This window comes from Empidonax traillii, unplaced genomic scaffold, assembly GCF_003031625.1.
Source record: "Empidonax traillii isolate 1590-97213 ecotype Southwest subspecies unplaced genomic scaffold, ASM303162v1 scaffold242:size1152717, whole genome shotgun sequence".
In the NCBI taxonomy this organism is placed as follows: Eukaryota; Metazoa; Chordata; class Aves; order Passeriformes; family Tyrannidae; genus Empidonax; species Empidonax traillii.
In genome coordinates, this window is record NW_020955435.1 from 450,470 (window position 1) to 470,563 (window position 20,094).

The following is a 20,094-nucleotide window of genomic DNA, read 5'->3' on the forward strand; positions in this document are numbered from 1 at the left end:
TTTTTTTTTTTTTTTTTTTTTTTTTTTTTTTTTTTTTTTTTTTTTTTTTTTTTTTTTTTTTTTTTTTTTTTTTTTTTTTTTTTTTTTTTTTTTTTTTTTTTTTTTTTTTTTTTTTTTTTTTTTTTTTTTTTTTTTTTTTTTTTTTTTTTTTTTTTTTTTTTTTTTTTTTTTTTTTTTTTATGTAGCTTACATGGTTGGAAAGCTTTTCTCCAGAAAGAAATTTTAGATTTGGAAAAGCATCTGTGTCCCAGGAAACTTGAGAGACACTGGCTGCCTCTCTCTTATCATGAACTGGGGCTGACTGACTTCTCCTGCTGAACTTCTGCTGGACTTCTGTCGTTGAGGCAGAACAGAGAAACACTCAGAAAAAGGGAGGGAGAGATGGAGCTGATCTTGCTTGTGTTAGACCTGCTGCTGGGACAAGGATGGCACTTGCTTCTGGCTCTGAAAATTTACTCCCTGGCAGTGATATGGAACAGTGCAGAGTCCTCTTCAGTATCTCTGTATCTCAATCCAGTATCCTGATGTGCTCAAGGCCTCAGCAGCAGGTCACCACGAGTCTGTGACTCTCCTGCACATCTTTCTCTCGACCTCCTGCTTACCTGATGTCCCAGGGTTCTGAGCACAAGGGGAGGGGAAAGGAGAGGTGGAAAAAGGGCACTGTCCTCTACAGCTTGCCAATAGGGTGATCTTGCCCTGACATGCTGGCTGCTCAGAGGAAGATGTGCCTTCAGCTCCTCACTCACTTGGCCACTTTTTTCTGGCAAAGGAAAGGTCAGGTTGCAGCCCCAGGACCCGGAGAGGTGAAGGTGGGTCTAAAGGCACAGGCTGAGGTTTGTCGCTCTGGGGTTTTTACTTTGGCAAACCAACCAGTTGAAAACCATCTAAGGAAGCAGAATTGCCCAACAAAGGAAATAACAATACATCCTTTTTGCGTGTGTTCTTGTTTTCCCCTGCAGTAACCACAACTCTCTCCTCCTGGTCCGGGCATGCCAGAAAATGCAACGAAACAGCCAAGTCCTATTGTGTCAATGGCGGGGTGTGCTACTACATCGAGGGGATTAATCAGCTGTCATGCAAGTAAGTGAGTGGAGTTCTTGTGTCAATATGGAAACTACTTGGCTGGGGGAGAGGAGACCTTTGTGCAACTGCCAGAGGAGGGGGAGCTCTGAAGTTCTCCTGGCAATTGCAATGTGAGCTGTGCAGGTTCAGAAAGGGACACCAGAGGGGCAGGAGTGGGGGGTGAGGATTTGTATTTTCCCTTTTTTTTGTGTGTGTGTGTCACTGTTGACTTTTCCTGGATTTTCTTCCTCTAAGGATATGTTTGTCCTGGCTGTTTCTTTTCCCCTTTTTTCCCTTTCTCCTCTGCAGCTTCAGGGAAAGTTGTGTCCCCTCTCCTCCGTGACTGGAGTGGGTCCCTTGCTGGGACCTGCCCTTTACCTCTCCTATCTGTATCTCCTGGGCCCAGGTTTAGCACACAGCTCTTCACCCCTCTGTGCTGCTTTGTGGCCACTGCAGGTTGTTTATTTCTCCCCTTTAAAACCTACAATAAAAAACAGAGACACATACTAAGTTATCCTTAAAACAAAATTTCTTGAGGAGGTTGAAGTGGGGCTGCATAGTCTGAGGGATGTGGAATGGGATGTGAGACTTTTTCCCCTCTGGTTCACAGCCAGAAAGCCCAAAATCATCTCACCCCTCATTCCCCCAAGCCTAATAGTGACTGAATAACCAGTGATGGACATGTAGGTACCCAGAGCACACCTGTACCTGCCTCTGGGCTCCTGCAGAGTGAGCATGAGGTGGTGCCCTGGGTGTGCATTCACTGAGCAGATGGTGTCAGCTTCCTAGCTCTCCTGGTGACCCAGGCATCCCTGTGCCCAGCTTGGAGCTGACAATTTTCTCCCTGTGTGGTGCAGAGACCTCTCCATGGAGACACAGCCTAAGGTGTGTGACATCTGTGGATGTCAGCCCAGCTCCACTGCCACTGAGTGATGTGATGCTCACTACACACCTCAGCTCCTCAGGCCTTGGAGGACAGACCTGAACAGAATCACCATCCTGGAAGGCTCTTGGGCTGGATCACAATAAGCACAACTGCTCCTTCCTCCTTCTTCTCCTTCTCCTCCAGTGCAGGGCCAGCTGTGGTGGAAGGACAGGGGATGAACAGCATCTTCCAGTTTGCCCACACTCACCCCTTTAGACATGGAAAGAGCTGGGCAGGGCAGAAACCAGAAGCTGTGGTCCTCCACCTCTCCCATGTGTGTGGGGTGAGAGCAGCCCTTGGACACCACAACCCTGAGCTTCAGGAAAGTTGTCTCTGCCACTGGCTTCTTGTGGCACTGTAGGCTCATCTTGCCAGTGTTCCCCATAGGAAACATGGGGAAAGCCCCATATGATGAAATAAAGTCACAGCCACTATTCTGGTGTAGCTGTAGCCCCAGGAAGCCCCAGCAGTTCCAGCCATTCCATTCTGGGAAGGGCTTGGAACCTGGAGGAGTGTGGGAATCAATCTCTCTCTCTGTAAGCAGTGTGGTCATACCAAAAGCGTGAATTTCGAGGCTGTTTCTTTTGGGAAGAACTTGAATCCAGATCAAGACTTTTCAGATAGGATCAATTTCTAATTGCAGTAAGTTACCCAAACTCCTGCCATACGGAAAAATCAGTTTTTCCTAACAAAGGGTAGGTGTGGGAGTTATCAAGTGTCTTCAGCAGGCACTTCCAGCCTCATGAGGGAACAACCTGCCTTCCAACCAGGCTGCTCTGACAGCTGATGAACAGAGGGAAAGCTCAGTGATGGATTCCATTAAGATTTTATGTGCCGCACAAAACAGACCTAATTATTTCATCTCATTGGAAAGCCTGGATTCCCTGCTTTGGTAAAATGATTTCCTTTTCTGATGAGCTCCTAAGATACCACTTGATAAAAGCAGATGGCCACTGAACAGGTGTGTATGGAAGGGCAGGAAAGAGTTACCCAAAAGGAGGTGCTGTGAAGATCTGCACTGTCACTGCTCATCTGCCAGAAAAGATGATTCCATGTTCACAGGAACCCGGGGGACCCAAGTGCCTTCCACACAGCACAGTCATTTCTCATCTCACTGCTTGAAGAGATATCTGCATGTTCATTCTGCTTGGGTGTTTTTATCATTAAATCACAGACTGAAGATAAGAAATCCTGGCTTTTTGAAGTGGTGTAACTTTAGATTTTCTGGATTCCAGAGGACAACAGCCATTGGGGAATGCAGAAGCATTTGAACTGAACATAGTGTTTCCCATAAAATGGCTCTCCCAATGACATGGAAGGCTGTTGATGGATAAACAGCCTTCACCTCTGTCTGCCTGCAAACTGGCAGAGTGCTGACATGTTCCACAACTTCCTTGTTGCACCAAGATAGAAGACCTGCTGCTGTGGTTTGTGAAAGATGCCATGATACAGCCTTGGAGGATAAAGGAGAGGAGGCAAAAAAGCAGGTTTGACCTGCATTTCTGATCTCTGAGATGTTGGCCGTGGTCCTCCAATCTCACTGTGCCTCTGAGACGTGAGCATGGAGGAGATTGGTAGGTCCCTCTGCTCACCACCCCTTCAAAGGCCTTAGAGATAAAACAAGAGCAGCTTCAGCCAGGAACAACGTGTGTGTCCATGTGCTGTTTCCACTTTGCTCTGCTGATTAGAATCAGCAGGGTCTTCTGGCCCCCCTGTGCCAGCTTGCAGCCCTCCTTCACTGGGTGATAAGGGGATTCTGGCTCCCCAGCACCAACCTTTCCAACGCCAGCTATCAGAAGTCTGGAGTGTTCTTTTTCATTACCTGCCACCGTCCTTCCTGGAGTGGATTCCATTGTTTGCAGCTGTCCAGAAGCACAGAAGATGCTTCCTGTAGATATCCCCCCTGGCAATCTGGAGCAAAAAGAGCAGCTGAGTCCTCAAATAATTTCTTCTCCTGAAGTGGTTCATGCTTGATTTGTTGCAGATATCGACTAAATTGGCAGCTGGCCTTTTATTATTATTTTATAACAGGCTTCCCAGAAACGTGTTCCTCCTGGTCTTTTAAATTCTCAGGAAAAAAAGTATTTGCTTGTAATCCCACCTCCTCCCTCCCTTTTCAATACACTTCAGCTAGACCTTGGACAATGGTCTTCCTTTTTTTTCACCAAGGAAGAGCCCAGAATGGATTTGGAGCTGCTCCAGAAATTGTGTCTTTTTTGGATTGTGTTCTTGCATAATTTTGTCCTTGATTTGAAGTAAGTTCTGCACATGGTGGTGTCAAAGGAAACCTGAACATAAAGCAATCTGTGCTGCTATCCTGACTCTGCAAACAGACCACCTGGAAGTTGGATGGGAGAAGTGGGATCTGCCTCTGATATTCTGCAAATTTTCGGCATAAACCTGGGAAATGACTGAGCCAAACACGTACAGAACTGACTCCTCAGCCCTTGAAAATTAAAAAGCTCCAGGCTCTCAACAGGAAGAATTTCTTGACCCTTTTCCAGACCATTTTGCTTGGAGAGGTCTTATGAGTTGGACTGGTTTCTCACCAGAACTGTAGGGAAGAGAAGAGTCCGAGTAGAGCAAATTCCAGTGCCTGCAGAAGGGATGCACACCAGCAAGTCTCAGTGCCTTGAGCTGGTCTGGGACACAGGACAGTGGTGACTGGTTTGTTGTGTCCAGTTGAACACAGCATTGGGATGACTGGCAGCCTCTGACCTTGGGTCTGCCTCCATCCTGGAGCCCACGGGGTTCCTGGTACAACTCGGAGTAGCTGGAGGCTGCTCTAATCTTTTATTGCTGGTTCCATGGCCACAGGGCTGTGCTAGTGTGTGTGTCACAACAGAAATGCTCTTCTTCCCAGTTAGGTTTTGACACACATTAGGTACAGTTGGGGTTTTCCCAGCCAAACAAAGACAGCCAAGTCCCATCATTCCACTTAAATGCTCTTCGTGACTCCTGTGTGTGATCAGAGGTGACTGGGACCCTGAGCCAGGATCTTGCATGGGATCAAAAGACTTAAACAGCGCTACAGAGCAACACCCCCTCATCATGCTGGACCAGGAGTCAAGCTGAAGGATTTACAAATGCTGACAGATAAACAGAACTTCCTGGGTTTGAGGTGACAGCACTGCATTACGTGAGGGAGTGAGGTCAGAGCACCTCAGGCAAAAAGTGTAAGTCAAGGAGAGAATAAAACCCAAAACAAAGCAAAAGAGAAAAGATCAGTTCATTTCTAATCTAGCTGATGTATCCCAGTCACCAGTTTTCCAAGTCTCATGTTCACCTCCTCCATGTATACTGTTGCCTGCAGATTTTCCCAGGAAAGGGACAGAGCGTTCAGGAGGGTTAGCCATGCTGGCAGCTTTGGCATGTTTTTCCCAGAGCTCCATCCAGAGGGGTGAACATCAGGCAGATCCCTCATGGCCATGGCTTGCTCAGCTCCCCTGCAGTGCCCAGAACTGTGCCACCCCTCCCCGTGGCATCTGGGGCTCGTTGCACAACCACGAGGATGTCACTCTGCCATGGACATCCGAGCACTGCTGTGGGGAGGTGTTGCAATGCCCCTGGAAACGCAGAGCCCGCAGTGTTGAGCTGGGGGTTAAAAATCTCCACATCCTGTTCCAAATCCCCTGAACCAGCCAGGACTCGTTCCTTGGGTTTCTCACGCTGTTTATCTTGGGTGACGAGATCAGGTGCCTTCTCAGGTTCAAGTGGCCCGTCTGTGCATCCTGTTCACTGTGTCCTGTTTAATGCACATGTAGCTGTGCCAGACCCTTGAGCCCCATCAGAGTGTGGAAGCTGATCCTGCAACTCCAGGGCTCAGGGAAGACAACGGCACAGAGCCCACGGCGCTGTTGGCTTCACCGAGCCCAGCAGTGGATGTCCCTGAGGTTTGGACTCCACTGCACAGCAAACATGCCTTGGTTAGCTGCTCTGGATAAGGCCTCTGCATTTATTCTGGTTGCTTTCTTTTCTTCCCATCAGTGATTTTGTGGAGTCCAGCCTTTTGCGGCTCTCCAGAGCCTGATCATCTGGGACTGGTCAGGGGACAATGACAGAACTGTCTTCTTTTTGAGCCCTTTGCACAAAAAAGCAACGTGCTTGAAAGAGTTTTTTTTTTTTCCCCATTTGCTTACATCAGTGCATTGTGTCCTTCTGCTGCAGCTTCTCCTTATCCCATTATTTTGAAGCACCTGCTCATTCACATTCTTCTCTAACATGGATTACTTTATGAGACCTGGCGAATTGGTCATATTTTAATTAAGATCTAGGGAAGCAAATGTGCCAATGATTGCAATATTTAGATCAACAGCTGGGCAGCAAAAGTTTTACTTCCAGCAGGAACATTATGATAATGATGTTATCAATTAATAGTAGTAAATAATAATTAAAAATAATTATTGGTCTGCCCTGATAGAGGGCAAAATGTAAGTTTCTCAATTTTCTGGAATAAGTGCTCTGCAAACAACATAGAAATGGGTCCTTCAAACCATTTGGGTTTGTACTTTTTGAGATGCTTTATTTGGCTAATCATCTTACTGCATTTTTGTTACCATGTAAATATTTCGCTGCTATTCACCCTGAACCCAAGAGCAAAACTTTGTGGATTTTTTGAGGTCTCAGGGTCAAAGCTGAAAGAATTGGACATTTTCCAGCAACAACAGAAAACAGAATCTGGACAGAAAAATCCCTGACCAGTTTTACAAATTGTATTTGCAAGTAAGTTTGAGATGTGGCAATCAGGCACAGAGGGATGGAGTTAAGCCAGGGCAGTTTTGGGGTTCATCACTCTGGCTGGAGAGGGGACAAGGTGCTGTCTGCAAGAGATTGGTGCAGCCTTTTACTTCCCCAGGACTGTTCCTGCAGATGCCCCTTTGTCCTTTTCCCTTGGCCTTTGAGGAGAGATCCATTGGGCCTCTGTGACAGCAGTGAGGGGACAAGAAACTCCAAAGGTTTTCTTCGCAGGAATAGTCCACCATGCTTGTAGTCCCTGCAAGAGCTTTCCAAAGAAGGATGGATTCTGTTTTTGTGGGACAGCCAGACAAAATCTCTTGACCTGGGGTCAGATGTGCAGGAAGAAGGATGCTGTGATCAAAGACCATCTTGTGGCTCTCAGCTTTGGTGAGCCTTGACTTCAGCATATCCATCTCTGAAGAGGAGCAGTCCAGAAGCTCTTACTGCTGGCAATAGATTCTGCTGCAGAATTCACTGCTCTTCCTGTCCAGACTGGGAGACCCATGTGCCACGCACACTGGAAATTTCTCTCCTAGAAGTACATCTGAAGCCACAGTGATAAATGACTAATTGTCCTCACCAGCCTAGAAGTAAGAGACAGCTAAAAAGAAAGTAACCAAAACCACTGCATGGTCTCAAAGGTCCCCTGGTCACTGTTTGTGCCTGCAGCCTTGCTTATGAGGAGCCAGAACCCAGGTCCATCAGAACAGCACTTGTGTCCCAACAGTTTGCACACTACTTTGGGAGGTGACAGAAGGTGCTACTGTTCATGAGGGCTTTTTTTCCGTCACTTTTCCCAGTGCTGATTCACTAGTAAGTAAAGATGAAAAGCCTGAGCTGTCCTAGACACAGAGAAGACAGTTATCTACTGCCTTCTGTCTAGAAAGCTCTCCTTCCCACCCACGCTCTGCTGCCTGCAGAGATCTGAAGATGGGCTATATGGTAGCTGTCAGGGCATCAAAGCTTCTTTGACACCTTTCTGTTTTGCTTTTTCATGTGCCACCAGTTTCTTTCTCCGGGTTTTTATTTCCTTCCTCCCATTTTCACTGTTATTTTCAGTCTTTCCTTCAGGGCACACAGCCTCGGTCACGCTGGAGTTCCAGCCTTGGCTCACCTCTCGCAGATGAGCAAGTTTTTAGCACCTGAGACAGTTTTAGCTCCTTTCAGACAAAGCACCCCTTGTTGGGGTGGGTGGAAAGTTTGCTTCATTCAGCAGCACCCTCGAGGCCCTTCGGTGTCCTCACAACACCCATGGAATCTCAGATCCCAGAAAAACGGGAAGCACGTTGCAAGCTAAACTGGATTCCTTTGAAGACTGTGAATAAGTTCCTCTGTCAGTGGTGATGAGTAAACTTCAAAAAGGATTGGGAAGACACTTTCTATTTTGGATGCCTTCATCAAACCCCAGTGCAGTCTCTTGAAAGTTTCTCCAAAGTCCTGCTTCCCTGGGGCTGTCCTTGTGAGTATGTGCCACCCAAGCTGCCTCAGGTTTGTGCTCTTCGATTGCCAACGGGACATTTTCTTCACTTCCCAGCACCAGCTTCTTCTGCTTCATCACAGGGAAATTCAAGAGGCTGATGGTGACCCCTTGGGCTGGGCTTTCCTCGGGAGCTGAAATGGCATTGCTGGTCGTGTCTCTCTTTCTTGCGCTCCAAGATGAACGTCCAAGAATGAGAAAAGAGAGGGAATTTTTCAAAGAGATTTGCCTGACCAGGTAGTCAAACTTCCAGTTTCAGAAGTGACTTGGATGCTGAGGAGCTGAAGTGTCTGGTTGGGGAGCTCAGTGCTGTCTCATGCAGAGCCATGCCCTTGAGATCACCCAGCACACTCCTACATGGAGTGTCCCAAAAAACAAATGCTGTCCAGCACAAAAACCAGTTTTAGTCGTAGGCAGTGAAGGTGCACTGGGGTTTTTTTTTGCACAGTGCAGGCCCACCAAAAGTGCAGTGAAATCCAGCAAGAAATCAAGTACCAAAGACAGGTCAGCCATTCAGGGCTTTCCAGAGCTTGCTTCTGCGAGAGGGGTAGCAGTTGGAATATTCCTTGGACCTGGAAAACCCTGCCTTGAAGAACTGGGAAATGGTTCTTTTGGAAAGGACAGGTTTGGAGCTGTGGAGGTGTTGAAGTGCAGAAGGACAGTAGATAGGATGGAGAGATTATGCAGCCTTTAACTGGCTGCATCTTCTCCTTGGATCATGCAGGATTCAGAGGTGTATCCGGGCACCTTGCCCTGCCTTGTGCTCAGCCATCTGATGCCTCCTCAAGCCCTTTCCAGATGTCAGCTGAGTCCCACCTCTCCCATTTGGGAGTGAGTGTCCTTGCAGGCCTGACTGGTGGGCTGTTGTACCCCTGGTCTGTACAGCTGAGACCCCCCAGTGCTCCCTCCCATTCCCTGACCCAGGTCAGTGTATGTCCATCAGGAGATACAACTGTTAAAAATGAAGGTGTTCTGCATGCAGCCTGAACCTGAACCTGAACCTGAACCTGAACCTCAACTTAGACCTGGATCTGCCCTGCTCCATCCCACCACATGGACAGGTTACCCAACACTGTGCCACGGCTACCCTGGCCTCTTGCTGTGCTTCACACTGGACTGTCCAGGGGCTGAGCCACTGACATCAGACTTGGCCTCTGATCCATGTGCTCTTTGCTGAGATGTCCCTCAGTCCCTTCCATGTTGACCAGTTGCAAAGCACTGAGGGACAGCACCGAGGGACAGCGAGATCTCATGGGTGACAGCTGGGACCGAGGCAGGTCTGATGTGTACAAGGTGCAGAGCCTGCAGCCCCACTTACCCTGGGAAGCTGGAAAACAGGTGTTAGGATGCTATAAAGAGCTCAGAGGAGGGAGAGGCTGATTGAGAAGGGAGTGAGTTGTGGAACAGGCAGGTGAGAACTTGGACTTCAAGAAAGCTGGGGATACTTTGCGAGACTATCCAAGGAATCCAGAAGAAAAGATGTGAAGTGAGGGAGAAAGACAAGTACCTGAGGGAGAAGTGTTTGGCCACCCAAGGCTGGGCTCCTGTTGCATCCCAGGTTCATCTGCAGCTGTGGTGGGACACAATACAGAGGGTGTTGGTGCTGCTGCACCTTCATGGCCCCTGCCCGTGTTCCTGGGCTCCCAGAGCATGGCTCAGCTGGGGGGATATTCATGGGCTGGTGCCTGTGCCTGGTGACCTTCATCTGCAAAGCATCTTCCCTGCCACTCTAGCATCATTCCAGGGTGTAACTGGTGGCCACGAGCTGGCACATCCTGGCCCATCAGATGACACTGGCTGGGATACCTTGAGAAAACCTCGCAGCTGGACAGCATGTGACACCTCTTTGGCTCAGCTTTCTTCTCTGTCCCTTTCTCTCTGTTAACACAGAGACTCTGCAGATGCTTTCTCTCTAACTGCCACATAACCCCTTTTCCCTGGAACACCCCCTGGGTACTTCTGGGGTGATAACAGGGACACACTTTCCATGCCCAACGCTCGCTGTCGCCTGAGCAGCCACTCACTGCTCTGTGGTGCCTCTTGCCAGTCTTGTCTAGAGGGCAGCTCCTTGGAGTCTCTGAAAGTAGCATCCAGCCCATCTCAATCTTCCTGCCAGCTGGTGCTTCTCGCAGGTGAGAAGGAAGGAGGCAGGCAGAGCAGGACAGGGCAGGAGGGTTTGGTGCCTGCTTGAAGGCCCAGGTCAAACCCGGAGCTGGAATACTGATGTTTGCAGGTGCCTGGTTCAAGCAAAGCAAAGAGTAAATACACATGTAAAGCCTTTTTTTTTTTTTTTTCCATTCATCACAATGCACTTTTTTTTTTTTTTTAATTTCTGACCTCAAGAACTGTGCCAGACATGTTCTGTGATTTCTCCCCTTTTCCCCCTCCAGATGTCCAAACGGATTCTTCGGACAGAGATGTTTGGAGAAACTGCCTTTGCGATTGTACATGCCAGAACCTAAGCAAAGTATGTTTGAAGACAAAAAATGCACCACACTCCTTAAAACCTCCCGGGCACAGCGGTGGATGTAGAATGGTCTAGTCAGGGATGGCTGTTGGTGTCAGCTTTGGGCTAGGGCTTAGGGCTGCAGGTAAGGGTGAAGGCTGAGAGCAGATGGACAGAAGCCGTGCAAGGGACCTGAAGGGGCCTCAGCTCAGCCTGTTTGGGTGTCATTTTGCTATCTTGTTTCTCTCTTTCTGGTTTTCTTTCTTCCGGTAGGTGTCCGATCGAATTCACAGGAGACCGGTGTCAGCATTTCGCAATGGTCAGCTTCTCCAGTATGTCTCTTTCTACTTCTCTCTCTCCCTCGTTGTTGTAGCTCTGTGTCATGTCCTTAAAGCAGGTTCTTCTGTTCTCCAAGAGCCCTCTCCCTGCCTTGTGCGCTCCCAGCTCTGCTTGGCCCCAAGAGGAGCTGTGACCGTGCCAAGGAGGTGAACTGGGGGCTCTTGTTGTCCCCCCAGTTGTTGGAATGGGCTCTGCTTTCATTTCTGATTGAACTGAGTGCTGCTTGCTCTTTTCAGGCAAGAGGTGGAGGAGGCCCAGGGTTATGTGGTGGGTGTGCTGTGTGAGACAAGCTGTGTGTGGAGCTGTGCCTGCCAGCACTGCTGTCCCCAACACTGCTGGGCAGGGCAGGACATGTGTGTGTTTTCCTGTCACTCTTTGGGGGTGAGGGGGGGTGAGTCTCCTTGTACCAACAGAGAGAATTACAGCGAGGGTGTGACTGTAATGAAATCACTTCACAATCTGTGACCCAGAGGTTGTACTGGTGGCTGCCACTGCCTCAGGGCTTCCCACGCCTCAGTGTCATGCAGGATACAGGCTAAACCTGCCAGCTGGGCATCTCAGGGAGTTCTCCATCCCTCCTGGACATGGAGATGTTCCTGTCTGTCCTAGGGGGTTGGACAGCCTTGCATGTTGGGTTGTGTCTCACTGCAGTGACCAGAGCTGTAACATATTCAGCAGGTGTAAATAGCCTTTGCACTTAATGCTCCCCAGTTTCTAGTTTCCAGTTCCTACAGGTCTCACTTAGAGACATCATTAGCTCATTTTGGTCGAGGTGGATAATTTTCCCGGGTCTCTAATCCGACAGTGTCCCAGCATCAGTGGGATCCTGGTCAGAGTAAGGACTGACCTGAAAGGAGGCACAGTTACAGTGCAGGAACTCGACCACGGTGGTCCTGGCTGTGCCCCATCCTGTGCCCCTTCCTGTGCCCCATCCTGCCTCCGTGCCGGCCACGTGGACCACCACAAGTGGTGGGTTTAAAAAGAGGCTTTCCAAAAAGAGCCACAAAAGAGGCTTTAATTAGTGGGAACCAGAGGAGAAATGCCTCTTCAGGATGACTCCTTGATTGCCAGTCCCCCTCTCCCACCGCTCTGTGAGGAATCCTGCAGTTCCCATCCTGAGCTGGCAATAGCAGGAGTCTCATTAGCACGTGCTAATAGCTGGCAAGTGCTCGAATTAAACTCCCTTCCCTGGAGCATACAGACAAATGCAAACGGACTTTTCGAGGCCCTTGGGACAGCTCGATGTTTTTACATTGCCTTTTGTTCCAAATTGGCTTCCAAGGCTGAAACCTCCATTGATTTATCCTCCCAGGCTCCAACATCCAAGTAAGCTCTCTCTAAAATGACAAAGCGAAACGTTCTGGTTTGATCCTTCAGGGAGTGCAGAAGGGTTTCCTTCCCACTTGGAAGACCTTGGTGTCAGGGCCCCTGGCTGCAAACACCAGTGGGATGCTCACCTGGTGAAGCTGATTTGTGTCACGTTTCATAAGGTGGTGTCCAACGAGTTTAAGCATTATTGCTACCATGCTGCAAAACCAAATGAGTTTTCTGTCAGGAAAACACCTTTTCAGAGCATTCATTGCAGGAGTAAACTGTGTGGGTTGTGTTTTTTTTTTTGCCCAGCCTGCAGAATCCAGCTTTTTATGGGACTGAGATTTGTTTTAATTTTGTTCACGTGTTGAAGGAACAATGCCAGCTTTAAAACCGACACGTGTGCATTTCCTACCTCAGCTCTGCTTTAACCACAGCATAGTAAGGTAAAACCAGCTTAACAATCCAGGCTACCTGTCTGAACTTGGATAAAATTCATGTAAGATGATGATTCATATGTGTTTATAGCTGTTTTCACTTTCAGGTCACAGTTGGGTAATATAAGTAGAGGCAGCACTGCAGAAAATCCTGCACTAAACTTGCTGATTTTCTGAAGAGGAAAGGCATTTCACCTGAGTGTGGACCCTGCAAATGCTAACTTTCTACTTTAATCAATAATTTGGGCACAGTAGAAGTTGCTATTGCTCTATAATTCACTCAGTGCTTCATCCTATATGGGTTCTGACAGGTCAAAAGCTGAAACAGATTAAACGAGGTTCAGGCATTTCCACTGGAAATAAAATAGCTCTGTCCTGATTCATGATTTGATAACACTGCCAGCATTTGACAGATACTTAAATAGTAAATAAGGACACCTACATTGGTGGTGTTTTAAATGTATTTGGGGTATTTAAGGTTTCCAGGCCTAGATTGGAACCTTCTGATTCGTTAATATAAATAATAAATATTACAACGACTTTTCCCAGGGCTGAGGGAGAGTTCGCAGTGAACTAAATTGCAGATGCTGTTCTGAAAAGGTATGGCAGATACTTTGCTGAATTTGGGCCACAGATGGAGGTGGTGCAGCATCCCGGCATCATACCAGATGTTGTTGTACCTTCCTTTTGGGAGCAGCTTCCTATCTCTCCAGTTTAAACACTTATTCAGATTTTGCTCATGTAAAACTCCCCATGTTCTCCATGAATTCCGGCTGTCTTTGTCTGTTTGACAGGTAGCTCTGGAGGTTTGTTTTTCTTTGATTGCCCAAAGCACCTGCTAGACCACTGCAGTCATTAGGATGAAAATGAGGTGTATTTAGACAGGTTTTCTTGCATGTGGTGTTTCCCTATGCCACTGTTACAACCCTATGAGTACCCACTGCCAGCCCTTCTGGGTATATACACCACTACTTGAAAATGAAGAGGAAATGTTAAACTTGGAGATTTTTTTCCATGTCATGCTCACACTGTTGCTGTTTTCTGACAGATTGGTACAGAGAAACTCATTAGGAATTGTATTACTGTGCTCAGAGACCCCCCCCCCCAGCCAGTCCCGACTCAGCCCTTGTTTGGATTAATAGAGTTTGCTTTTGGTAGGAATTTGCAACAGCAGAATTCAAGCAAGGAATTCAAGTCAGCAATTGGTTCTTGTCAGCTTATGACTTTACATTTTAGCTTGGGAATGTGTTGAGATATTGCAGAAGAAAAGTGAAGCATTCTAAACCAGCCACTTACCTGAGAAAATGGATGCGAAGTGCAAACAGACACCACAGCTCTGACCCAGCCAGGTGCCACTTCTGAGCAGAGCTGTGGGACCTGGCTGTGTCAGCTCTCTGAGCCTGCCTTTAGGCTGAGCCTGAGTTAGTCTGAGCCACCCTGATGGTCTGTTTTTGAAGGCTCTCACTGCAAGGAGATCTGAGGCAGTGTGTTTTTCTGTGCCACGGTGGCGAGGGCTGAGCTGCCACTAGTGATGGACAATAACCCAGTGCAGATGAAGGGCCCTGAGGCACTGAGACATAGCAACCCCACATGCAGGGAAAGTTAAAAGCTGTGTCCTGTTTACCACAGGTCAGCTGTAGGGCAGTGGGGACAAATGGCTTTCCCAGAGTCATCGAAACAGAAAACCTGCCAGCAGAAGGAAGGGGAGATGTCAGAGCAAACAACTGCTCACTCACTCCCATTAAAACAGCTGAAAGGTACATATCTGAGAAGGAAAAGATGTGCTGACTTAAGCCTGTCTAGATGCCTTTTGTCAGTGTGAAATGTCACTGATCTCAGCAGGTCCCTGTGCATGCTCCTCCATCCACACGTAAGAAATTGGCTGATGGATCAGGGTTAGGAGATCACGTTGTTTAGGTTTTAACTCACCTGTGAGAAGAAAGCCTTATAGAGGCTGCACAGTATAACTGAGGGACATTAAATCAACATTTAATTGTAGTAGCAATTGTAATTTAGACTGAAGGGGAATTAATGGCGTTGAACTGAGAGGACAGGATTGTTTGCAATTGCCACACAAAAGAGAGGGATGACCTGGTAGATGAGAAGAGAGAGAATTATTTCCATGGTGATGAGTCATAAAATCCTCTTGCTAATATGCTTTTCATATCAAGGTCTTCAAATTTCTATGTCTCCATAGACAAACTCATGGGTGTAGCTGTTGGGTGGCTCCTGGTACTGTGGTACAGGTACCTGCAGGGTCACAAGTCACAGGTGTCTCTGTCTGGTTCTCCATGCATTAGTGAGAGCAAAACACATCAAATTCTTGACCCACAGCCAGAATGAATCCACAGCACAGGTACCCACAGACCACTAAGCCTCTGCAGCCAGATTTTCCTCTCTGCTGGCACACCTGGGTGAAAAGGTCAGCAACATCCAAAAGAATCAGGAATTCTGAGAGCTTCTAGTGGGTGCTGGAGACTCACCCAGTGGACAGCTGCCTCTTTCATAGGCACAGCTATGTCTTGCAGCTCTTCCCAGAAGGCAGAAGCATGGCCAAATTCATCCTTCCTTCTAAGAAATTATTTTTTTTTTTTTTAAAGGCTGTGCTGGCATCTCTATTCCATAGCTGCCTGTTTTACATCAGATAAGGACCTAGCTCTATATTCTCTCTTCTACAAGCATCTTTTCAGGTCTGTGTAAAACTCTCATGGAATTTCACTAATAAATTGCCAGGCTTTGGGCTGGCTGGTTGTAAAGGTTTCATGAAGCACATTGGTAGTTATTTCACTCCTGGCGGGGCTGAGAAACTGAAAGTTAAACGTGGTCAGCAGGAACATTTATACGTGTCCTAAGCCTGCACATTTGGATTCTTTCCATTTGTGATTTATGGAACAAGTCAGGAATTTGGGGTAGAGTTTCATAGTTATGCTTGCCTCTTGTCTGTGGAAACCCAAACTTCATCTTAACTTTGCTGTTTATTCGTGCCCCCAAATAATCATCACCGATTTGCAGGACAAATGTCATACCATTCATCATCTTGGTTAGTGAAACATTTTCATTTTCTACTTTGTGTCCCAATTAAAACTGCAGTCTGTAGCCTGCCTGTAAACACCCTGGAACAGAGCTGACAGTCATATACAATGTCATCTAGCATATGCTTCATTTTTACCCCATATTTAATTGTGGTTTCTTTACAAATTGATTTTTAATTCATAGTTGGAGTTTCCCTACTTGTCTGCTTGGAAACACAGAGAAAGTTTTCCCGTATCCATTGGGAGAGCAGCTTTCTCTTCAGCCTGTTCCCACAACTGGCTCCATTGCTTCAGGTTAAACTACCATGGAAGTGGAGCAGTGTAGGTTTATTGGGAGAGAGGCTCCTTGTTTCTCTGAAGGACGGTCCCTTGCACTCTGAAGTCACAGGCTGCAGCCAGAGGAGTGTTGGTCATCACCCTGACATGGAGAAGTGACCCTTCTGATGGGTGAGGTTTGGAAACCTTGCTCCTGACGCTGAGGAAAAGTGTCTTCACAAGCAGAGGGATAAATGAACCACTTCAAGCTCTTCTGGGAAGGTCTTGATCTGAATTGTAGCTTCCCTATTCACTTCCTTTTTTTCAGTAGTAGTTTTCTACCTGCTGTGATTGCAATAAGCAAAAGAATATTTTACCTACCTTTCTGCTTCCTCCTCCACTCATCTGACCCCCAAACCAATATTTAGCAGCATTTTAAATTCCACAAACATTCTGCAGCTTCCTTTCAGTGACATGATAACTGCTGACCACTGAATTACAGGGTGATGGCTAAGCTTTGGTGTGGCTGGGTAATTGCAGGGTGTTTGGGGTTTTTCATAGCAGGGTGATTTCTCTCCCCTGGAATCAGTACAGGTTGCCCTCTGGGATCTCCTGAAGTTAATTGGATGCTCATCCACAGCAGATTTTGAATGCTCTCTTGTTGTGTATCAGGATTTTTGAGACCAACCAAATTATTTTTATTGTTATCATACTGCACAAGCTAAATGTCTGTGGAGTTTAGGGAAAGTTTACAGACCTTCTGGGCTTGAAGATTCCATGTATTGCCCAGTTCTTAACACAGGCACAGTGTCCTCTGTCCCTGTGTTGTCCCATCGTCTTGCATCGCTCCCTGTACCCTGTACCCTAGATCAGGGTCCTGCAAATGCTACTCTTGTCAGTACAACTGATTATCAATAAAATACATTTTCTTGCTGGCCCTCAGAAGTCAATTCTCCACTTTGTTTCATGCCTTGGAGCATACTCTGTGCTCCAGAGAGTGTGTCTGGGGGGAATAATGCACAGTAACTAAATATCTTTTCAACATTCTTGGACAACCTGAAGTCCAAGTGAGCACAGGCCCACTTTTCACAGCTGTTTGCTGAGGCTTTTATCCTTCCTAATCATCCTATAAACCTACAGATCAGTGACAATCATCTTGCTTGCGGTGTTACTCCTACAAGAATATTTTAGATTAAATGTTTTTGTCTGTCCGTCTTTTAAAAAGAAGTAAAATACGTCATAGATGAAACCTTAGTCACAAAGTCACTGCGGGTGAGGTAAATGTAGGACTTTGCCTTTTGTCTGGTGGTGAGAAACAGCACTGCCAGTTTGTCTCTACTGCTGGGATTCATCCATTTCATTTTAGCCATGCCAAAGGCTCCCCCTGCCATGAGCCTGGGGTACAATGCACCTCCCCACCTCCATCCCCAGTGGAGGGAATCCCTGTCTGCAGGAACTGGAGGACCCTCCTGGACCTCATCCTTCCTGCTGTGGGGTTAAGGGATGCAGAGGGGACTGTTCCCCAGAGGTTTCTGGGCACCCCTGAATAGATCAGTTGGAGCAATTCCAGAGGAGGCCACCAAGGTGGTCAGAGGGCTGGAGCAGCTCTGCTGGGAGGAAAGGCTGAGACAGCTGGGATTGTTCAGTCTGGAGAAGAGAAACTTTGGGGTGACCCAGCTGCAGCCTTGCAGTACCTGAAGGCAATTTATAGGAAAGATGGAGAGAGACTATTTACAAGGACAGATAGTGAGAGGACAAGAGGGAATGGCTTCACACTGACAGGGGACAGGTTTAGATTAGATTTTAGGAAGGAATTCTTCCCTGTGAGAGTGAGGAGGCCTTGGCACAGGTTGCCCAAAGAAGCTGTGGCTGCCCCTGGATCCCTGGAAGTGTCCAAGGCCAGATTGGACGGGGCTTGGAGCAACCTGGGCTGGTGGAAGGTGTCCCTGCCCATGGCAGGGGGTTGGAATGAGGTGATTTTTAAGGCCCCTTCCAACCCAGGTGATTTCATGACTATATGACCATGCTGAGCATCTTCTCCACCTATCAGAAAATATTACCCAAAACTTTTAAAGATGTAGTGCTCTTCTTGATAGACATCTTAGAACCATAAAAGAGACTTCTTTCAACCATGTTGCAGAGTCAGAAATACCTTTTGCTCCAATCCAAAATAAGTTGTTGTCTCCAGGAGAAATTTTGATCTCTCAAACATGTTTGGTGCCCGTTGGAATGCTGTTGATATGAAATCAGCACACACTATGTGGTAAACCACATTTGTGAAGACGATGCACCTCTGCTGAATGCAGAGCTGGGGCCACCTCATTAGCCTCTGTCTGGATTGCAAAGTGCTTGAATTATTTTGAATAGTCTCTTCTTTCGAGAACAGAAACCCTCCAAATCCCAGCCTGCTCCTGAAGCGTCTCCTCCTTCACCATCCCAGCAGGGAAGGCCCATGCTGGGAGGAACTCCAAGGGATGGGAAGGGGAGAGTGAGTCCCTGTTTGGTGTGTTCAGTTATGGGTGATACAGAAGCAGTGTCTGTATCCTGAAATGCTGCTGGAGAAGTGTTCAGTAGCCATGGAATCAGGTACAGGAGCACAGGCTGGGGAAAGGCTTCCTCCACCTTCAGAGCTGCTGGTGGGTTTGTAGGCTCAGGGAGGCAGGTACACTCCAGCTGCTGTGTGGTTGCACGGTTTCTCTGCTGCTCAGGGAGCCTGTAGCTGAGATCCAGGGATCTCAGCTGTATCTGAGGTTGGGGAGCCAAAAGAAAGACAGCTGCAGTGTGAGAGGGACAGTGGGAAGGCTCAAGCTCCTCAGGTCCTGCCCAGCACCTCTGTTTGCATGGGCAAAAAAAATCATGAAAATGTGTTGAATTGCATCCATTTGTATCGGCAGATGTTGCAGCAAATCGTGGAACAGGGAGGAAATGTGGCAGGATAGGCAGTATGCAGCTATCAGATGGACCATCAGCTTAGATTTATGGCTGAAATTTGATGCATCTCTACGTGCATTTGTCAGTGTCAGTGTGTGCAATGATAGAATTACTCAGGAATGGGTCAGGGCTGGATGTGATAACCAGGAGGTTTAGGATGAATATATTCTGTCCAGTTCTCTGCTGCCCACCACATTTTGTCCAAGTCGCTGCAAATTGTGCAAAATGCCTATGAAATGCACTGTAGAGGGGTGTTTTTTTAGAGTTTTTAGAGTTTTTTCCACATGTGAGATGTGAAGCAGAGAGCAGCCAGATTTTGTGGCCTTTAAATTATATAAAATTTTAAAAACCCAACCAACTCCCACTCCCCCCCCCAAAAAAAAACCCCAAACATCAGCATTGATTTGAAGAGAAGAACCTGCTTTAGAACACTTGTTTACATGTTCCATAATGATTAGTGCTAATTTCCCCCCCCCCGCCTAAATTTTGAACAGCATTGCAAAAGAAAGCCAATATTTCTGTGCAGCACAAAGCACTTCCTATGGAAAATATAGTAAATAAATCTGGACACCTCCAAGCTGCAAATAATCTTGTGTGTATGGTGCTTGGGAGCAGCAGAGCTCGCTGTTGTGTACAGTGGTAAGTATGGAGAACTTTAATGTTTGTGTAAGAAAGACTGTCTTTAGGAGAGGTCTGTACCAGGAAAATGACTGAAATTCAGGGTACCTGTTCTGCATAACTGTGTTGTTGATTCCTTGGGTAAACTCCTGTGCTTAGCACTGTCCCTGCAAGATGAACTGCAATCTCGCACTCGTTACGAATATTAATCTGAAAGCAGATGCTGCAATTTGGGCTCCTTTGCAGCACGCTTGTGGTTCTAAAACAAACCAGAACCACAGCAGAAGTGAAATTGGGAAGACCACAGGCTTGAGGGAAACTCGCAGTGCAATTTGCACTTCCAGATCTGCGAGGGACTCGTTGCCTTGCCCGGGCAGCTCATCCCTGGCAGCGCCCGCGGTTGGAGGCAGCTCCGAGCTGCCCAGAGAGGTGCTGGCACCACTGACACGCCATCAGGAGATGGACAGGCTGTCTGCCTGGTGACACAATGCACCCCAAGTCAGACTGGGCAGCAGAATGGGGCT

The 20,094-nt window shown here is 47.4% G+C and overlaps 1 protein-coding gene across 4 annotated transcripts in view; it reads left to right on the plus strand.

Moving 5' to 3' along the window:
- The window catches only part of NRG2 (neuregulin 2), a 157,144-nt gene that overhangs the window by 124,673 nt on the left and 12,377 nt on the right, over positions 1–20,094 (plus strand). For 3 of the 4 annotated variants that reach the window (XM_027888608.1, XM_027888609.1, XM_027888607.1), the window contains 2 exons: positions 960–1,080; positions 10,921–10,979. In XM_027888608.1, coding sequence (XP_027744409.1) covers positions 960–1,080; positions 10,921–10,979 — 180 coding nt within the window. Of the gene's footprint in view, positions 1–959; positions 1,081–10,591; positions 10,669–10,920; positions 10,980–20,094 lie in introns of all 4 variants that reach the window. The other variant, XM_027888606.1, reaches the window with a different exon arrangement.